This window comes from Camponotus vicinus, unplaced genomic scaffold (genome assembly GCF_025532165.1).
Source record: "Camponotus vicinus isolate PSW18456_S1 unplaced genomic scaffold, iyCamVici1.0 SCAF_5, whole genome shotgun sequence".
Classification (NCBI taxonomy): domain Eukaryota; kingdom Metazoa; phylum Arthropoda; class Insecta; order Hymenoptera; family Formicidae; genus Camponotus; species Camponotus vicinus.
In genome coordinates, this window is record NW_028141977.1 from 20,489,550 (window position 1) to 20,512,008 (window position 22,459).

The window sequence follows — 22,459 nt, forward strand, 5'->3', positions numbered from 1 at the left end:
TTGCTACCAATATTCTATTACAGTATTACATTACTACAATATCACATATCAAAAATGTTTTAATCGAAAATTCTTTTATTCTCGCTTGTCTTCTAATTTGACTAGGACATTATAACTTGCACGTGAAATAGAATTTCTTAACGATTATTTGATTTCTGTCTCGCATGCTTCATCTTGCCTCTATCAGAAACAGCGACACGTTGTAATTTGTAATTTAAACTCGTAAGTTTTTGCATTATGCACTATTTTCTCAAGCATTCCACTGCGCTTTTAATAGTCACGTGTACGGTTCGTACATTGTATGAGAGTAAAAGTAGTCAGAGGAACAAATTTACAATTAATAAAAAAGATTCCATCCCTCGTAAGATGCTCTCTTACAGAAGCATTTACCTTTTTTATCATTGGAATATTGCTGAAAAGAAATAATACAATTGTTTCCTTTTCGTATTCTTCCATTAGAAGAATTATTACTTATTTGTATAATGAAAACACCTGATACACATGTGTACATCGAAAGTATATCGCACATTACCACAATTTTTCATAATGTGTCATATACAAAGTGTTTTATATTTATCTTTTCCTTTTCTTTTGAGAGTAGTGCATGCCATTATGTGAATAATATATGTGAATATCGACAAAGTGTACACAATGGTACAAACAAATGAATTACAATACTTATCCGGAATCACATTCTTCTGGAATATAAAAATCTGCTATCTTATAAACAACCATTTTCGATTACTTTATTGACTGGCTAAATTATATAGATCAATGAGTTCGTAACAACACTATTTTCACAACGACAATCGTTTCTTTATTATCGATATGAACTATTGGACTACATCACATTTTTATATTTATGCATTTAACTGATTGTTAAATGCAACAAAATTATCAAGATTATTATCCAGATGGTTTCATAATGATTGTTAATATATATGTCTATGTGTATACAAGATATCTCTCATATAGATAAGGTATAAATCGGTATTATTTTGTCAAAAAATAAACATCTCTTTGACAAAATTTTTGGAAATGCATTGTTTTCGAGCGCAGTTCAGTACATTTACTATTTTTTGATCCTTCACGTCAAAAATTTTGATATGATTTTATTATAATTAAGTTTAATACTTTATTCTATTTTATTTATATCAGAGCCTAAAAACACACTTTGCCATATAAAAGAGTTTTCTTTTATATATAAGAAAATGTCAAAATAATTAAAAATAATCTCTTCATATATTTCATTCTAATATAAATAGACTTGACAAAATTTTTATACAAAAAATTATAAAAAATAGCAAATGCACTGTATATTAAATTATAAATACATATACATATTATTACTAGATAAATTAAATACGAGATTTCGAGAATGATGATTTCAATGATAAATTTCTGAAAATCTTGCCAAACAAAGAGAAAAATACTTATTTCTTTTGACAAAGTAATATTAATCTGTACTCTATCTATATGGGACATATCTTATATATAATATTAATATATGATATTAATGTATAACAAAGTGTAATAATTAATTTGTTAATATACGTGTGTATGTAAACAAAGTAATCATTACGCTTTGTTATAATATTATTAATGTTCCGACGTAACATTATTGATTTATGCCAGGCCAGAAAGCAATGGAAATCCGCTTGTTTTCAAGACCTCGCCGGCGTTTTTGTACATCAACTATAGCGAAACCAGTTATAGTATCTTGTATATATTATATTGTAATAAAGAAATTACATTTTTTGACAATAATAACATGTACGTCAATATACGCCTGGCTCTTTGTCTCGTTGTCCGCAAGACATGTATATGTTCGATAAATATACATCCAATTTACATAATATATTTTATTTGATATCTCTCGTATAACATATACTTTCTCCTCAAAATCGGCGAATATCATATATATTTAGATATTATCATTATATAAATCACGATGTTCATACGTGGATACGTTTTGACATATGAGCTGTTATCTGGTTATATTCTACATATAACATAAAAACTTATAATTGACTGTAATCTTCGTAATATTTCGAAATATTTCACATAATGTTCCACAATATGACAAATCGAAGCGATACATCACATAGTTTCTGTACAGCACCATAACTCTCTTTTAATTTCTCCAAAAAGAAAAATTTTATACTTTACACAGAAGCCATAAACATTTTACAACATATTTACAAAAATTATATTATATTAATGGGATCTCTTAATATCCTTTTATTATATATTATGACATTACTTTCACGTAAAACAATATTTCATTGAGTTAAATTGCTTAAAATTACAACCACATTACGTGCAGGATGTACAATACCGATTGTAATCCAGATCCAAATTTATCGCATTATACTTGAATCGTATATACATACCGCATATAACAAACACAAAGCGCCTAATTTCCTTTTTGTCAGTAATTCAGAAAAATTTTCAAAATTGTGTACATATACATACATGTATATATATGTATGTATGTATGTATGTATGTATGTATGTATGTATGTATGTATGTATGTGTGTATGTATGTATGTATGTATGTATGTATGTATGTACGTACACACAACAATATAAATATTACTTCTTACATCATAAATATCATCAGACGCTTATCATTAAGATTTACAAAAAAATGCAGTAGAATATTCTTTGGAATCCGAGAGTAACAGTGTCCAGACAATAAAGAGACGTTTATATGACTTACAATGGCGACAAGAAGCACTTTGTTACGAGCTTGTTACTTGCGGCCAACTGCTTCGTTACGAATTTTGTTTGGAATGTGTATAATGCAATTTATTCAATGCACGTATGCATTGTATAATAAACTCTAAATATAAGCTTTTACATATGCACGCGTTCGTGACTTAAATCGTCACTTTTCTATCTTGGTCTTTGGTAAAATTATTTTTTATCATTTATAATCACTATTCCTAAAGTTTCACTTTATTCATCTCTCTTTATCTCTTCTATGTAGATTAATTTTCAACGACGCTTGTATATAACTTGTACACTTACGCATCTTAATTACATACGTGACGTGTTACAATATCAGACAGGAAGACAAGACTGTGTACATTTATTTTTTTTTACTTTTTAAAATTTATTTAACTTATAACGGGGTATTTTCTCGAGTTTCGTTGACTTTTATCGCGCAAGACGCACTTCGCTGTTGCTCTTAGAATATTGAATAGAATAGAAACGTAACACTTTTTTTATTAATTCAAAGTTTTCTCAAAGTTATATCGTAAAAACGTTTCATTATTATTCGATCAAAAAGAATTGCACATTTTCGAGACTCGATTTATAGGAAACAGATACAGATCAGATATATCACAAATATATATATATATATATATATATATATATATATATATATATATATATATATATACACAAATATATTCGCGCAAAAATCACATTCGTAACATTTAAACTTATACACAAATTACTATTATTCCGATGTTCAACAACGTAAAATGCTCTTAAAAAAGGTCTCCTCGCCCCTTTTCTCATCCAGTTTTGTACTTGAGACAAAGGCAGATCTCGATTAATCTCCCATGATATACATATATACATATACATATATCTCTTTTCATTATACATATAGTATATTGTTCGATATTTACAAAAATACAATAATAATATCTCTCATTAATAAATATCTCTTGTTAGCTGAGTTTGAGCAGTCAACGAATAAGGCGAGTATGTTTTTTTTTAGTAGGGCACATATACGACTATTGTTCGTAACAATATATGTATGTGTATATGCACATAAATATATATATATACACACACTTTTCTCTCCAATTTTTTGTTTCATTTGTTTCGTTGCACGTCTCTCTGATATCATTTCAGCACAAATTATTAGTAATGGCTCTATCCACCATTAATATCTTTTACAATTTTAAAAAAATATATAATAAAAAAATTTTAGTTTCCCCGTACAATGTACAAATTGAATAGAATTGCATTGATAATTTTTCTACTTTTTATTTTCAAATATTTTATTTATTTTATGTACATGTTATTATAAATTAAAAGAAAACAAATATAATATAAAGAAAAAATCTTTAATATTTAGACAATAAAATTCAGACATTATCAATGGAGAAATATATTTTTACCATGTAACAATATGTTTAATGCATAAAGAATATGCGTTAAAAGAAATAATTGAAAATAAAAATTAGAAAGATTAATGCAATCTAATTCGTACAATTCAGTTCATATGCTTTTCGAAAAACAGGCACAGTAAAATATTAAGCTATAAAAAATGTTCAGATAAAATAGCCAGATCCTATTTTAAATGCTATGGTCGTTCCAGGCCACAAGTAGTATCGGATCGTATCGATATATTATGATCGTGCAGAATATCGGCATTTTTAAACATTGGTCATCAATCAGTTCTTTTTCTTTCCTAATAGCAAAAACACATCCATGTTGTCCTTACCCTTGACATACACCTGTCCGCGTGGTTCAAACTCATATCGTTCCGATAGGACATTCAGACAATTGCCGGCCATTTGTATCCTACCGGCGACCCCAGTGGAATCCATCCGCGATGCAATGTTGACTGCGTCGCCCCAAATATCGTAATACAATTTAGTAGCGCCGATCACACCGGCTGTGACATCACCGTAATTGTAGCCGACTCGTAGGATCAGCTTAAAGCCCAACAGATCCCGATTGAAATCATATATCACTTTGTGCATCGCTACAGCAAAGTCGAGCAACTGGAATAAATGCGTGTACTCGTACTCGCTTTGTTGTCTCACTTGCGGATTCAAACCGCTCGCGGCCATAAATGTGCTGCCGATTGTCTTGATCTTTTCGACGTTCGCGTAGTCCGGCTCCTCTAGCAACTCATCGAAATCGCCTATAAGCTCATTGAGCACGCGCAAATACTCCTTACCGCCCAGATACGATTCGTCGTATAGCTCGTTGAAATTGACGATACTGGCGAAGATGATGCCCACGGATTTGTGATTCTGCGAGTATTTGGCGGTAGTCTTCAACTGATCAGCTACGTATTTCGGTATAATATTGTGTAGCAGCCAATCGGCCTGATTCTTCATCGCTTGAACGCGCGTCTTATCGCGCGCTGCGACTGCGTTACCATGGAAACACAATCTATAACTGATCTCAAACTCACGATTCAGAAACCAGACCAGCAACAACAACAGCATCATATCTAAATATATTTCCGAATTGTATAATCTTTCGTTATACCCGGTGTAAGTCTCTCTTCGAATCGTAGCAGACGTTTCTTGTCGATCTGTATGTTTCACGACTGACATTTTTGTCGCAGCAGCCGAGATGATAAAATCTCTCGTTGCGTTCAAAAGATTCCCTGAACCATCTAGATCATTCCGTTCACTCGCTCGCGATTTGAATAAATTTGGATGCAATGCCGCCAATTGCATCAACTGTGAACTGTTGCCAGGATCGCTACTACTATTAATATTACTGAGATTCTCCTGATGATATGGGGATATGTGACTTACCACAAGGCAGATGAATAATATGCCAGTGAGGGTAACTAGTAGATTCTTCATCCAACAGTTGAGTTGCGTGAAGTTGCAAAAATGGACCAGTCCGACGAAAATTAGGTAGCTATAGTAATATTCAAATTTGTTCAGACTCCGGAAACTGTTGCACGTGAAATTAAGCAAGATGGAGATGATCGGTAGACCGACCAGAACTGCGCCGCACGCATGCCACGGATACCATTGGGAAAAGAATCTGAAAATATTCTGCGTAAACGTCGTATGAGCCCTGTGTGGATAGAGGATTTGCCGAATGCAGAGTAACACCGCGATAACTTGAACAGCGGTGGTGAGTACAGAGAACACCATGTAGTAAATCGTCGGTTTACAGAGAAGAAAAAGTGAGATTGTGATAGCTGTATAGACCAAGGCAGATATCAAGATGTCGAAATACGTGTTGAATCTCGAGGTAGCCAGAGTGGGAGGATTATCGCCGATACTCTCACTAATTTTGTGCGCATTTTCTCGATATTCTCTCTCCATTTCTTCATTCTTGAAGAAGAGAGTAACGCTCGAAAGTGGCGGTTTAACGAAGTACGAGCGCTGAGAGCTCACATTGTCTTGCACGCACCTTTAAAATAAAAGAAGAGATAAAATAAAAGTTGAAAAAAAAATCAATATTTTTAAACGCACTGAAAAATGATTTGCTTACCTAATTAACTGGAGATCAGATTGTTTGCGTAATTTATGAAAACACGCGCCGAATGTATCGGTTACCATCGGAGGAAACGGATAAGGGGGCACTGATGACGAAGGTTCGTGAGTAGAATTTAACGTTGAACTAGAGGTATAATAACCACTGACTCTGTGTCCTAATAAGTCACCCTGGGCCATGCCATTCAATAGGAACAACTACAAATCCATAAAAAGAATGTCAGACAATTTATCTGGTGATTAAATATATAAAGATAATACAAGGCTTACAAAAACATACCTGTTGTTGTATACTACTTCGCCTGCTGTTACTCTTGATCCCGGAATCTTTCCTACTACAAATGGAAGAAGCATGACTAATCGGCTCTTGACCAGATAATAAAGGACTAGAAGGTACAGGATTTGGATCCATTTCAACGCCATTACCCAGAGGGATCTACGATAAGAACCGATCGTAAGCGCTAATCACAGTCGTAAAATATGCGATAATCAGAAAAAGATGATAAAAGCTCTACTAACTCGTCTAAATCCATTGCATTCTTCGTATGTCTGAATATCGAGTTTTGCTTGTCTCATAATGATATTTCTTCCCTCTTCTATCTCCAAAGGTATCATTTCTTCTGTTGTTCGTTGTCTTTGTAGATATTTCCACGGCTTACTCCGCACTATTTTCTTGCCATAACTAGCGGTGGATGTCGGACTTTTGTTCAAATCCTCTTTATCATCCATGGTATCACCATCGTTTTCAGAATCTAAAATACTAGGCAAGGAATTGGCCTTCATCCTGTAACTGCTCGCATTGGTGACCATGTGAAGATAGTGATGACGCTTGACTTGATTATTACACGATGCCAGACGACTCCGCGATTGCATCAATGGCGAGATACTTTTGGGTGACGTGACATTTGTGATAAATTGATTCACAAAATCTGATTTACGGGCTCTAATGAAGTAAGTTTTAACACCTGGAATAATGAAAAATAAGCACGCGTGACATAAAATTCAGAATTTTTGTTCTTTCTTTTGTATATCATTTTACTTACCATTGACTAGTTCTCCACTTTCCGTGATATATTGGTCTCCCAAAAATCTCAAAGTATTCTCACTCAAATGCACACGGCCGGGCTTTCCCGTGCTCTCCAGCTTGTTTGCCAAGGTCACGTCATTCGACCAGACATCGAATTTGAATCTTTTGGTGCCCACAATTCCACAGAGCACAGTGCCTGTGTGGACGCCTACTCTCATATTCACGCCCTCTCGTCTCTCGATGTCAAATTGTTTTATAGCTTCGATCATAGCTAATAAAATTAATAATGTACAAAATACTAGCTTCACGCTTAAGATAAGATTATTTGAATATTATAATATTTAGTATAATAATGCTACTTGCACATACCTAACCCCATTTCTATGCAGCACTTGGCGTGATCGGATCTTGGTTCGGGACATCCGCTTACGCAATAGTAGCAATCCCCCAACGTAGAGATCTTTTCGCATCCGTGATGCTCGCAGAGATCGTCGAAACGTTCAAACAGATCGTTGAGTATGGCCACGAGTTCTTCGGCGGTTTTGTTGGAACTCATCTTGGTGAATCCAACAATATCGGCAAACAGGATACTTACGTCTTCCATAGAATGCATATTGAATGGACGAAACAACGAACGGATGTCCGTGTTATTGGATGGTATCGAGCCTTTTTTCAGAGAATCCTCTCGCTCTCTCTCGCGCTCGCTCTCTTCCATAAGCCAGTCCGCAACCTTTGGCGGCATCACCGAATGTATCATCTTTTCTTTTAATTGCTTCTCTACTTCCAATTGTCGACGGACCAGTAAAGATTGACCGACCTTCATAAATGTACCACGCATTCTCACAAAGGTCATTATCAAGATATGCATGCCTATCAAATGAATACAAATCTGCATCAAGATCCTTATCGCGAGATTCGTGGAAAAGTCGATGTCACTGACATCGAGTATCTTATCACTAGTATAATTATCTATAGGCGATGCATTTACAGTTGAGCTAATGGTGGATCGAATAATAGATGGGATGCTGGAATTTAATCTCGTCAAGATATTCGGGTCAGTTAGAGCACCGTATAACTGTTGAGCTATCGTCTCTCGTTCTAAAAATCCCTGTCCCATATTTTGTATCGTATTTTTATCTTCATGTAGCATCGTTGATATCGCTTCTGTACTGCTAATTGCTGTAGTAAAATCACTAATATTACGTATCACATTCTGTAGACCAGCAACAATTAGAGGATCCTTTAGAGATGAGCGCATAAGTACCAACGTTTCTTCCGCCGTCGCATTATTTGATCCTGAGGAATTATTTCGTACAATCCATTCACTGTGTTGCGCGTCCTTCGAGCCATACAAATAGGCAGTCAAGATTTCAAACATCAATGAATAAAGCGTGGCTATTCCCACGCAGGCGTAAAGCGGCATCGGCAGCACTGTATAAATTATCAGTAAAATTTCTGAGCACAGAGCAAAATGTCCGACCAGTGTTAGTCCGTCCACGTGTGGCGGTATCATGGCAAGGAAGAATAAGGATAGGAAACAGAGTGTGGATGCGACCCCCAGAGAAGTCGTTAATACATAACATCTGTAGTAATCCGTATACGTTAAATAAAGTACGGCCGACACCATGGCGGCGACGATACCGAAAAGACCCGCTATCGTCGCCCATGTCGATGTATCGTTCTCTATGCCGATTATCACAAAGTACATCAGCCATGATAAGGACACCAACAGGATATACGTAAGAGCATATCTGCAAGAAAAAACAAATAATCAGAACAATCTTTTAATTGTAATTAAAATACAGATTATTTCGATCGCATGTATACGTCATAATACGAACCGAAATCTTAATCTAATTTGAGGAAAGGCACTTCTCTTAAACTGTTCCTCGAGGATTTCCGAATCGAATCTAGGATTCCACCACGACCGTGGTGCTGCACGTTCGAACGGTACAGGTAGACTGATACCACAGCATCCCAATCCCTGACTACTGTGCGCCAAGTATGTCTGTATATATGGCGCCAGAGATATGTGAATCTCGTCCTCGGCATCTTCGCTATCGTCCTTTGCTCTGGTAAAACTGACGGACGAGCCACGTTTGCGATTCAATTGAAGAGTCATATCGGTAATCTAATTGGAAAAAAAGCAATGATAGTATTTTAATATACAATATGGATAAACGAATGAAAATATATTACAAATGACAAATAAATTACAAATATTGATCAGGAACATAGAAATGTTTTAAAAATGTTTGATAATTAAAAAATCATGTCTGAGAAAAATATATACTGCTGATAGGATTGACAAAATTATCATACACACACACACACACATATATATTGATTATTCGTAAATATTATAAAAATGATTACATAGAATATATTAAAAAATTTTAAAATTATTTTTTTATATATGTATATTCTTATCACATAAATATATATTTCTCTTCTTGTACATGTTTTATACATATAAAATTTATACATCTGTTACTCTATAAATATAAAAAGAAATATATAAAATATAATACGTGTGTGTGTATATAGTTTATATATTTCTTTTTATATTTATAGAATAACAAATGTATAACATATATGTGCGTGTATGTGTGTGTATATAGTCTATATATTTCTTTTTATATTTATAGAGTAACAGATTTATAAATTTTATATATATAAAACGTGTACGAGAAGAGAAATATATATTTATGTGATAAAAATATACATATATAAAAAAATAATTTTAAAATTTTATGTATATGTATATATATATATATATATATATATATATATATATATATATGTGTGTATATACATACACACATACACATTCCATACATTTCTAAGATAATTATTCTTTTGAATATCATTTGTGCGTGTAAATAAGATGCAGCTTAAATTATTGACATATGCATTGATATTCTATTGCAATAATAATAAGTAGCAGCTGCTAATAATATTGTAACACTTTAATGAATGCTACCAATAAAGATCTATTCACAGTGCATTTCTCTTGCTCTGCTTCCTTTATGTTACATTATCACAATAAGTATAATATTAAATATAATCGTATAAGCACACAGGACATTTGTATGATGCAAAAAGATACAATTTATATAATTATTTCAGAGAATATAAATTCTTATCAAAATAATTTCATAACAGAAACATTTTTTTGATATCGTAAAACAGATCGCCTTACACATCTTAATGACAGTATGATTACAAATATTTCACACACACGTATGAAATATTTTTTGCAAATTTTCTCATCTCATGTACTCCAGTATGGGCGCGATGTATAAATCGTCTATAGCATTCAATGTCAACTCGTTAATTGTTATTTTACAATGCAAATCAAACGTGAGATTTGAGATTAACGATTCTACGAGACTCACCGCAAGTAAAGATTCGCTTCAATCAAAGGCGAGAACGCCGGAAAATTTGAGAAATCATCCTCCTTAATGACATCGGAGGTATTCGCAAGAATCAGCTAGTGTCACAGAGCGCCATTTTTTTCGCGGCTCTCCTTCGAGCGACCGTCGCAGAGGTGCGAGGAGACCTCGATGAAGTCGACGGCTGAGGCACACGGACGGCGCGATGGACGAATCGTCGAGGATGTAAAAATATTACGCGTTTCCGTCGAAACTGCTAAAACATTCTCCGCTACGATGTTTCGCAGCCATCTTGAATCCATCAACGACACGGGCCTCTATAGGTCCATTCCACTTGACGTTTGCAATATTCGCGGAATCGCTTCGTCCTTGTTGCTCGCCGAAAATTAAATAAAAACAGACGATGCTTGCAAACATTGCGAATGACAAGTGGAATATCCTAGATCGAGCATCGTCTACTCATGGGCACGAAATGTACTGAACCTCGAGCATGCGCATCGCATCGGGTGCATAGTGTTTCCGACAGGGATTGTAATTTAATCCTTGGAGAAACATTCAAATGTTTTTATTTGTAATATTCTTTAAAACATGTAATTGTGCTCTCACAACGGAATTTTATGTAAGATTTATTCTTTTCCTTTGCACCATCTACACTCGGATTCTTCACTCTCTTTCTCTCTCGATAACGTCCGACATATATTTATCTCGTCTCAAGTGTAGAAAATTGTAGAAAGTGTGAGCGAAACGAATAGACCTATAAAGTTTAGGGAATTAGCAATTTAGTAACATGTAAGATAGGAATCTGCGGGCAAATCCTACGAGAACATTGTCGTTTTAGCGGAGATAAGAGTAATCACGCTCTTCTAAAAGTTGGCTACCGTGTACAATCTCTGATAATCTTGCCGACGTTGGCCAACATCGCGACGCGTGTTCGATGACACGCATGCTGACGCATGCAAATGCGTGATCTCGACGTCTCAGGGCGTATACGCATCGCGGACGCGGATGAAACATGATAACTTTGGCAATCGTCGAATATTAATTGGGTCGATTCGTCATCGTTACAGTTGACACGCGATCGCGTCGAAAAAACAATCGTCGGACCGTCGCGGATGAGCGCCGTCATCCCTTGCATACGTGGCAGAGGTCGGCCACCAATCGGAGGAGCCGCCGGCCGATAGGCGTGGCTTGCGGCGCCTAGTACAGCTCGCTCTACGTCCGGCCGCCATAACGCTACGAGGTATCGAGTCGCGCGTGTGTGATTCTCGCTCCGAGTCGTGCTCGTTCGCCTCGCGATTAGCCGTGCATCCGCAACGAGAGGATCGTAGCGCGCGTTGTTCCAGCCGACGATTGTCCCCATCTACGCAACGTGTCATCCAGCGCGTAGCACCGCGTGCTCTGGAATCTACGAGAATAAACAGCCTCGGTAAGTGGTCGTCGCGACGGACACGGCGTGCCGGTCGCCGAAACACCGTTAAGCGTGTTGACGCGACGATTCGCCGGTACTTGTCCTCGCGATTACCTCGTCGATCAATTCTCGATGATGTGTCGATGACCCGCGCGCTCTGTCATCCATATGTCATCGTCCTGCTCCAAAATCTCGTGCGGCCGTCCCCGTCTTATCATCTCCGTTTTATCCCGCTCGTATACGGATTCATCCCGTCGTCATGCTATTGGGACGTATCTCAAGGACAGATTCACCAGCGACCCGCGACTCGCGACCGACTTTTGTTTCAATTCTTAGCGTGGAATATTATTTATTGTTGGCACTCGTTCTTGTTTTTCTTCAAAATTTGTGTATATTCATCACTCACACACAGTTAATTGCTTCTTTATTCTTCTGTTATTTATAATAGTTGAGCAAAGGACATTTTTTTCTCGCAAATAACGGTGATGTATTAGTTTCATAATTTATACGGAATTTTTAAACGATGTATCAGAGAGTATATATAAGGAACAGACAATTGTGAAAAATATTATTTAAACTGAGTAATATTGATATGTAGAAATATCAAAAAATATTGTGAAAGAGAAAATTCTGGTATAATGAATGTATATAAAAAAAAAATCCACTAATTATAATCTAAATTACTTTATATAAAATGTTGATGCATAAGATACGATTAATGTTTCATAGATAAGACAGTCAAAAATGGACATCCAGACAGGCCTTGTGTATGTTGGTGTTGTTGTCATCTCAGCTGCAGTTATTGCTCTTATATCAATGTATGGTATAAAGGAGAAATCCTATGAAGAAGCAATCGCCGAACAGAGGAAGCTTCCTGATGATCTATTATCAAGTATGTTAATCTATATACTTTTAGCTATAAAGTCAAATATATTTTCTTGATGAAACATTTTAATGAAATATAAAATAATTTGATCACAGAATAAAAATTAAAGATTTGTATAGATAGAAATAAATATAAGTAATATAAATAGATAAAATATTTAATTAATGAAATATTAAATGCTGGAAGAAAAAAACATTTTTATTTTTTGTCTTATATCTTAAAAATCTTTCATTTCGGATTTGTAGATAAAAAGGATAGGAACAAGGAAAAGAAACATAAGAATAAGGCAGGGAAAAAAGCAAAAGAGAAGAAAGAAGAGAAAGATGACAAGGATGATAAGGATGAAAGAACAGAGCATGTACAATTTGAAGAAACTCCCCAAATACTGCCTCCTGAACCACCGGTACAAGTAAGTTTGTAATTTATTAATTTATTATTGTTATTCATTAAAGACATTGTAATCAATCCATAAGAATTAGACAAAATTAATGGTATGGATTGTCTCTGTTTAATATTATATAAACTAAAATTGATAGCACGAGTCTATTTTTATTATTAGAAAAAATATATATATATTACATATTACATATACTATTTAATATTTAAAAATTTTTGTATCTACTATTAATATTTATAAATTTTATACTAAGCTCACATATAGGCTCACATGTCATGTATTACAATAATTATGATTATTTGCTTAAATATAAGAGATATATGATGTAAAGCTGTAATATTCAAGATTTGAATATTATATATTTCATGCATGAAATACAATAACCTAGGTGTCACGTAATATGATATACCATTACTGTTGAAAAGAGATTTATGTAGGACTATGGGTTACATATTTTTATTCTATATCATGTAATCTATGAGACATCTCCACATAAAATTATCATAATTGTTACTATTTCACATTTAATTTTAACAGTCACATTTACATTATTTTCAAATCTCATATAACAATAATAGGGTGCATTCGTTTATGCAGTCGCTGCTGCAAATGTCATTTGTTTATCTATAGTTTACATCACGTACACTATAGATAAATGAATGACATCTGTGCGGCAGCGACTGCGTAAACGAACGCACCCATAATTTTTGACATGGGCTACAAATTTATATAAGAAATAAAATAATTAAAACAATTTTTTATATTATTGTGTCATATTCATGTATATTATATATAAGAATATCTAAATAAATTTTAATATTTGTTAATTATACACAATACGCATGAATATGATACAATAATATGAAAATTTGTACAAGTTCTTGTGTACAATATGCATGGGACAATATGAGACAATAGCATGGAAATTTGCATAAATTTTTATATATTATATACATTATATATATATATATAATAATGGGCATTACAATGAATAACTTACAGCAAAGAAATTCTTATAAGATAGAATAAATTTCTTCATATTTAAGGTTGTTTTATATCATATGATATGACATGGTAAAGTATCCCTTCATAATATAAATGAATTCACTCGCATTGTGCATCGATACATAATGACAAATACATTTATATTTATAGAATAATATTTTGTCATGTCAAAATTATATTGTTAAATTATGTTGTTATATATGTTTATATTATTAAATTATCCCTGGCGAAAATAAATATCGGAGCGTAAGTCGAATGTAAAGAAAGAGTAACAGAAGTGTAAACGAAGCTTCTAGGAGGCGTAAATTGAAACAACGAAACGTAAACGAAGCATTAATACTTCGTTTACGTTTCGTTGTTTCAATTTACGCCTCCTAGAAGCTTCGTTTACACTTCTGTTACTCTTTCTTTACATTCGACTTACGCTCCGTTATTTATTTTCGCCAGGGATGTTGTTATCGTTTAATATGAATCAATATTAATAAACTTTGTTTCGAGTAGTTGCTTGATATTTGAGAACATTTCTAAATTATAAGTTTTATTGGATTGTCTTACATTTTTTTTAATTTGCTCCAATGAAAATTGTGATTTAGATAAAGTCAATTAAAGAATTACATTTATTATATTACTATATTTTGCATATGTCACTTTTCTATTGCTACTTTCAATTGTTAATTTTCTTTAAACAATTTATAATAATTTTTGTTTTGCGAAATATCTTCTTTAATGGTAAAAATCTTTTTTAATTATTTTATCTTTTATAAAATGTTTCTTTTTCTAATCAAAGTTTATTGCTTTTGTCAACACTAACAAATTTATATAAATGATGTATTGGTAAGTTATCTGAATATATGTATATATACATACATATATATATATATATATATATATATATATATATACTTTATTTATAAATGAGAGGTTATTATACTAAATTGTACATGAATTAAATATATTATTAAATTTTATAAATAGAAATATATCATTAAATATTTCGAAAAAATTTAATTTGCTGATATAATTTTTCAAAAATATGTTTCATATTAAGAATATTCTTTTAATTGGACTGTAAACTGCCGCCCCTCCCTATTTGATTATTTCTTACATGTGTCTCATTGATAAATAACTCTGAAAGTTCAAGATTATTCTCTAAAAATAACTTCATCACATATGCAACAGCATTCCAATGATATTGCTTCATTCTCTCTCTCTCTCTCTCTCTCTTTTTTTCTCGGCTACCTTATCACTTAGATTACAAGAGCCAAACATGACAAATTTCTCTTTCCTAAATGACTAAATTAGACACTTTTGCCATGGAATTTTAATTATCTTTAATTATACAAATATCTTTTAGAATCTTTACATTACAACGTTTACATTAGAATTATATTTTATTTTAATTCTTTATAAAAAAATCATAAATTTCAGGTTTATGTGTTCAACAAGAGGACAAAATAAACATAAGGTGAAAAACGACTTAATAAATCGTTAACAATAATTTATTTTATATATATATATATATATATATATATATATATATATATATATGTATATATATGTATATATATATATATATATATATATATATATATTTATTTATTATCAATTATTATATTAATTTTTAATATAATATTTATCAATATTTTGAAATAATTTAAATTATGTTCTACATTATACTTATAAAACATAATATCATGATATAATATAGTTAATTGAGTTATTTATATATGCCCATTGTTACATAATACAACATGGAATTTTTCGAGCATGCTGCTTGATATTTCTTAACACATTGTTTTCTTGATCAAAATAATATGGGGACATTGCACATCTGCATTAAACTCTTAGGAAAATAATAAAGGCAATAAGAAGAAAGGAAAACTTGAAAAGATAAAACCAATTCTCGTAAATAAAGACGAGCCATTGGTAATTGTGACTGAATTGAATCCCTCACAACCTCCCTTGGCAGAGGCTAATCATTTTGACCTCATTCATCCAAAGGATGACCTTGAACTCGTACGAAGTCAAAGTGTGAGTGATCATCATTTGCACAATTTCTTGTATCGTGCATATTTAGCTATACTTTGTATTTTGTTTCATTTTATAATTTAATAGACATAAATATAATATTGGATTATTGAAAGAAAAGCAAAACTAACCATTTTATAAATTATTGATTAAAATTATTTATAACATTATTATCATTAATAATTGTTTATAACATTATAACATTAATATTTCTCACACTGTGTGTATGTATATGTTTATTTCTTTCATTAACTTTTTTTGTTCCTATTTGAAAACAATTACTTATACATGAAAATATGTATATATTTTTTGAAGATTTTTATTATATTTTTTTCCAACACTGTATGTATGCTTATGTATGTGTGTGTGTGTGTATTTTTTTCATTAACTTCCTTTGTTCTTATTATTTGAGAAAATTATTTATGCATGGAAACATGTATGTATATATTTATTAAAGATTTTTTTAAGTGGTCATTAATAAGGGAAGTATATTAATTTGAAATTTATTATTATTATAATGGAATGTTAATAATCATACTAAAGATGTTAATAAATGTTTTAGGTGATAACTATATGTTCTTTATATTGTTTTAGAATATTCCCTATCATTGGATTATTATTAATATATTACATGTTCCAACTTTTTTCTGAAGTTTTTTTAATTTAGTTATTTTGCAAGAATAATATAATATTTTTATAATATATATAATAACAACATATATCTGTTATAACACAGAGAGAGAATCTTCAACAGATTGCTCAAACGGAAACAGCAGAAAAAGCCAATAAATCACCAAAGGATACGCCAACCAAATTGAAGAAAAATAACAAGGACACTGTAAAAAAAAAAGATGAAAACACTAAAGAAGAGAAGCATGATTCTAACGCCCATCCTAATGCATTCTCTACTAATAAAGAAGCTATAAAAGAAATAAAGGAGCAGCAGAAAGAGACTCCAGTTAAAGAAGTAAGGGAAGTTGTTAAAGAAGCTGTAGTTCAGCAATTATCAAACAAGGAACCCAAAAAGACGAAAAGAAAGAATGATATTTTATCTCAAATTGGTAAGTCATATTGTTTGTAAAAAGATAATTATTTATATTATATTTTAATGCATTTTATTCTTTATATAAGATTTTTCTTGTTTTTATATTATATTCTGTTATTTTTAATTCTCATACTTTTCTGTGCAGTCACACCTGCTTAAATCAATAATCCGTTTCAATAGTAAATGATAAAGCTATAATACCTTGAAGATGATCTAAATCTGTGTGTGTGTGTATGTTTCCTCATAGAGAGCAAATCAATATCTAACCTGATGTTACATTCTATAGTCTGCTATTTAATTGATTGGAAATACGACTTTACTTCTCTCTTCCTGTATCATAAAATTTGCGTGTACTTTCTTTCACAGTTTATATTATTTAATAATAATATTTACACATACACATTCAAATATTTAATATATTCTTAATATGAATATATCATATATTCGTATCTACGATTTATAATACATTTTATATGAAGAAACCCGATTATAAAATCTCAATTACTCAACATAAAAGTCGCTCTCATGAATTTTCTAAATAAATTATTTCATGCTTAAAAAATGTAAATTAAAATCCGATAAAGCTCGTGTAAAGTATGCGAAGAATCTACTCAAAGCAAAGCCAAGCAAATTCCTTTGAAGTGCTTTGGAATGTGGTTGAGGTAGGATCACTTCCCCCTCCACACTTAACATAGGTCAATGTCCGTGCGCTTAGTACCCTTAATGCTGCAATACGAATAGTAAATCTTTAATATATTTCGCAAACAAAGTAATTTGTAACAATTGAAAAACTTTTCTACAGAGTTTCTGCAAATCTAAATATATAAAAGTTATATATTTGTATAAAAAATTACATATAATATATGCGTGAAATATTTTTCTATAAAACTCATATTTCAGAATTTTTTTAAAAATGACTCATACACATATATATCAAATTCTTATTTTCAATGTAGAATAATATATATATAGTTTTCATAGCAAAGTATAAATTTTGCAATGAAAAATTCAATATCATTAATTTCGATAACTTTTTTTTCTTTCTAGATGGAGATGCTGTCAATGTTGAATTATTGATGCTGTGTATCCAGAAAGCTGAACTTAGTCGATCTGAAATACAAATTCTCACCAATCAACTCTTAAATAAGCAGCAAGATAATCCATTAGAGCATTCTGAATGGACGGAAGGTCGCGCTGATCCTGTTATTAAGCTGAAGAAACAATTGGCAGAGAAGGAAAAAGCCTTAGCTGACGAACATGAAGCGAGCGTGGGTGTCCAAAATAAATTAAAGGAATTGCGAGCTGAGTTTAATTCCGAGAGATCTAGATTTTTAGCGAACATTAAACAGCTAGAAGAATCGTTGAACACCAAAGTTACAGAGGCTCAGACATTGCATACTCGAATGCAACATATTTTGGAAAGTCATGCCGCGGAGAAGCAAGGTTTTTCTAGGCAACTTGAGCAACTGCAAGCTAAAGTGACTGAAGATGCCGCTATTATTCATAAATTACAAGAAGATCAAGGACAAACTCAAGGCCACTTACAACAAGAGTTGATGGCACAGCGTAAGCAAATGGAAGTGCAGTTTGCTCAGATGCGCGAAAACGAAAACGCGTTGAAGACTCAATTGACCCAGAAACATGTGGAAGTGCAGGAATTGCAAAACGAACTGCAAGCGACTTGTGAAAGCAGTACTGCAGAGATAGAAATGTTACGTCAACAAATAGGTATTATGCAAGGTCAATTGATGCACTCAGAAGGACAATTACAACACTTTAAGGAAACAAGCGATCGGTTACAGGACGTTGCCAGGCAACTTGAGGTGAGAACCGCGATCTATAGTTAAGATTCAACAAATACTTATAAACTTGATTATTTTATATTAGCATTGGTTTTTTTTATAACTTAGGAATCTCATCGTGCGAATGCAGACTTGGATCATAGATTGAAAAGTGCGCATCGGCATGAACAGGAATTGCAGAAACAAGCAAATTCGCTGCAGGCCGAACTCAATCTCGCGAAAAGTGAAGCCAATGAAGCACCTACTTTAAAACTGGAACTTAGCAAGACTCAAGCTGAATTGATAAAATTAAAGTCAGAATTGTCGGTTTCATTGAATGAAGCGAAATCAGAAGCAGCTGAAATATCAGCCTTAAAAACCGCATTGAATAACAAGGAGGACGAACTGAAAAAGTCTCAGGACAAACTCAATGCCGTACTAAATGATTTGCAACAATCCAACGTGCAAGTCACGCATATGGAATCCAAATTCAATTCTATGCAGAAGGAAATGGAAGTGATAAAGATTGATTTTGAGAACACAGAACGTAATTTGAAAGAAGCGAAAAACAACGCGAACAAATATCAAAACGAGGTGCAAAGAATACAAGAAGTATTGGCAGGCGTACAGGCGGAATTGACTAACGCTCATGCTCAAATTAAAGAAACCAATGGAATAACAAGCGAATTGAAAGCTTTACAAGTTGAAGTCAATAGACTACAGAACAGCGAGAAAAAGGCGGCAGACGCACAGTTTCGAATTATGACACTAGAGGAAGAAAATGATAGATTACATATTGAGGTATTATTTACTCTTTTAATCTTTAAATCCTTTTTATACGTTTTATAAAACTGGTATTTAACATTTTACATATATTTATGTTTCTAAAGATATGAATATATATCCCTTATACACAGCTTGCAGATATCACAGAGAAACAGAAAGAACTTCAACAACAACATGAACAAGAAAAAATCCTTAAAAATATATTAGCCGTTACTACCGAACCTCCACATGTTAATTCGTATGTATATGTGAATTTTTTTATTTAATATAATGCATATCTTATCACTATATACAAGGTGAAAATTGCACGCAGTATTTTGGGAAGAAATTCGGGACCCAAAAAGAAGGAAAAAAGCTATATAAACATAGATCCGGAAATAAGTCGTTTCCGTGTTATAGTCACTTTGATGTTAAAAAAATCATAATTTATAGTAGTTAAAAAATTATAATTTTTAAATTTAAATTTAAAAAAAGGATGCCAAGCGGACTACAAATTACAATTTTTTTAACATAAAAGTATAACTCAGAAACAACTTATTTTCAGACTTATGTTTATATAGTTTTTTTTCCTTCTTTTTGTGTCCCGAATCACTTCCTGAAGTATTGCAGGCGATTTTGCAGATACCCTGTATATATATGTATATATGTATATTATATATATAACACAGAATATATTAACGAAAAATTTTCATTACATTTTGCATGGTTATTATATTTTATTCAAATTAACTGATCTCTACAAAACATTTATTCTCTAAATATTCAGAGAAGAGAAAGCTTTACTGGAGTCATTGAAAACTGAGTTAACGCACAAGCAAGAAGAACTCAGTAAAGTGAATGAACGGATACATTTATTAGAAAGTGATGCAAACAAACACCAACATTCTATTAGCCAACTAGAAGAAGCTTTGGAAATCCAGAAATCCAAAAATAATGTAAGTTCTTTGTTTATTGAATTAAAGTATTTTCTTATATTTTTATTTGATAAATTTTACGTTAAATTATATTTTTTCTATATGTATACTTATAATTTGAATCTAATTGCTATTTTTACATAATATACATGCGAGTATACAAACTATATGTTCATTCCTTTCATTACTATATCAATTCCTTTTTTGATACAAGTTGAATGTTTTTATTTTTATCATATTGTTTTTGAATATAAAATGTCATATTGTACACAATTATGCTATATAAAAATTATAATCTGTTAGTAGCATAAAATATTTATTCATTTATTATCTTTTTGTTTAATTTATTATTAGGAATTACGTACAAAGAACTGGAAAGTGATGGAAGCTCTTTCTGCTGCTGAATTGCGTGCCAAATCCAATGATGAAAAAAGAATCGAAGTAAGTTTTTTCTATAATACAAATTATTTCAATTAATAATATTATACTTAAATATGAAAAATAAATAATTATTAAATATAAATTTAATTTTAATTACAATAACATGTATGATCATACATTAGAGAATTTAATTACATTTTTATCACTTTTCCCTAATTATTTTAATTGAATAGTAAACACTAATTAATGTAAATATATTCTTACTTATTGATACAAAAATATCAAATTATTTCTAGATAATAAGTAATATTTCTTATATAATTTCTTTTTTATAATATTATTTATGTTCTCTTTTTTTAATCTTTTCTGCTTCTCTTGATTTAAACAGGAAGCAACGCAAAAAGTAAAAGAAGAACAAGAAGAAATAACTAAAACTCTTCTACAGAGGATATTCCCAGAAATTAAAGTGTCTGAGAAAGCACATGAGCAATGGCTCAAAGTTTTCGAAGATAAAGTAGGCGCTATTCTGAATGAATTAAAACAGAAAAACACAGATCAAGCAAAACCAGATTTGGAAAGACAAAATAAAAATTTACAAAACATGGTTTCACATTATAAACAAATTATTGACGATACGGTGAGTTTTCTTTACCGAATATTATTTTTTTAAAATATATTACTCAAAAAAGATATATATATATATATATATATATATATATAATATAAAATTAATGTTTATTTAAATTTTACTTTTCTTTTTTAGGAAGGTATGCTTAACAAACTACAGAATTATGTAGAATCTGAAGAAACAAGATGGCAGTCGCAACTTCAGCAGAAGGAGAATGAAGTGGCGAATCTTAGAGTAGAACTTAACAATTTGCAAACCAAATTAATATCAAACGAAGCGGTAAAGATTACAAAGATTTTTATTTTAAAGATAGAGATTTTGTAAAACTAATGTAACAATATATTTCTTGTACTCTTATTTTTTTATAGATCAAGCAGAGAGTGAAAGAGTTGGAAGATCATATAGAACAAAATCGCACTGAAATATTACTTAAAACCGAGCAAAAAACTACACCTATTGGGGAATTAGATGGTCATGAATTGGCCACTTTAGAACAATTACAAGAGGTAAAAGATAAATTTATCGCTAATACTTTATTACTTACATGTGTTCTTTTAAT

General features: G+C 31.8%; 2 protein-coding genes across 11 annotated transcripts in view; one reads left to right on the forward strand and one right to left on the reverse strand.

The window, feature by feature from the left end:
* On the reverse strand, positions 1-12,066 carry Ac13e (Adenylyl cyclase 13E). 3 transcript variants are annotated; one of them, XM_083100443.1, is made up of 9 exons: positions 11,520-12,066; positions 10,645-11,395; positions 9,088-9,377; positions 7,616-8,997; positions 7,263-7,517; positions 6,739-7,184; positions 6,500-6,655; positions 6,218-6,417; positions 1-6,136 (listed from the first exon to the last, which is right to left on the reverse strand). In XM_083100443.1, exons 3-9 carry the CDS (start codon positions 9,366-9,368, stop codon positions 4,420-4,422), a joined length of 4,437 nt encoding a protein of 1,478 aa, XP_082956569.1. In that variant the 5' UTR covers positions 9,369-9,377; positions 10,645-11,395; positions 11,520-12,066; the 3' UTR covers positions 1-4,419. The 3 variants fall into 3 exon arrangements, with proteins under 3 accessions (XP_082956569.1, XP_082956568.1, XP_082956570.1); XM_083100442.1 differs by having other exon boundaries at positions 10,645-12,066; XM_083100444.1 differs by lacking the exons at positions 9,088-9,377; positions 10,645-11,395; positions 11,520-12,066 and having other exon boundaries at positions 7,616-8,425; positions 8,511-8,592.
* Positions 11,535-22,459, forward strand: part of LOC145972140 (uncharacterized) — a 19,159-nt gene continuing 8,234 nt past the window's right edge. For 2 of the 8 annotated variants that reach the window (XM_083100446.1, XM_083100445.1), the window contains exons 1-13: positions 11,536-12,067; positions 12,779-12,941; positions 13,181-13,344; positions 16,186-16,368; positions 17,102-17,426; positions 18,458-19,233; positions 19,321-19,992; positions 20,109-20,215; positions 20,744-20,912; positions 21,246-21,332; positions 21,661-21,909; positions 22,036-22,179; positions 22,269-22,406. In XM_083100446.1, the coding sequence (XP_082956572.1) occupies positions 12,794-12,941; positions 13,181-13,344; positions 16,186-16,368; positions 17,102-17,426; positions 18,458-19,233; positions 19,321-19,992; positions 20,109-20,215; positions 20,744-20,912; positions 21,246-21,332; positions 21,661-21,909; positions 22,036-22,179; positions 22,269-22,406 (3,162 nt within the window). In that variant the 5' untranslated portion in view covers positions 11,536-12,067; positions 12,779-12,793. Of the gene's footprint in view, positions 12,068-12,778; positions 12,942-13,180; positions 13,345-15,060; positions 15,172-15,765; positions 15,803-16,185; positions 16,369-17,101; positions 17,427-18,457; positions 19,234-19,320; positions 19,993-20,108; positions 20,216-20,743; positions 20,913-21,245; positions 21,333-21,660; positions 21,910-22,035; positions 22,180-22,268; positions 22,407-22,459 lie in introns of those variants that run through there. The other 6 variants (XM_083100448.1, XM_083100447.1, XM_083100452.1 and 3 more) reach the window with 6 other exon arrangements.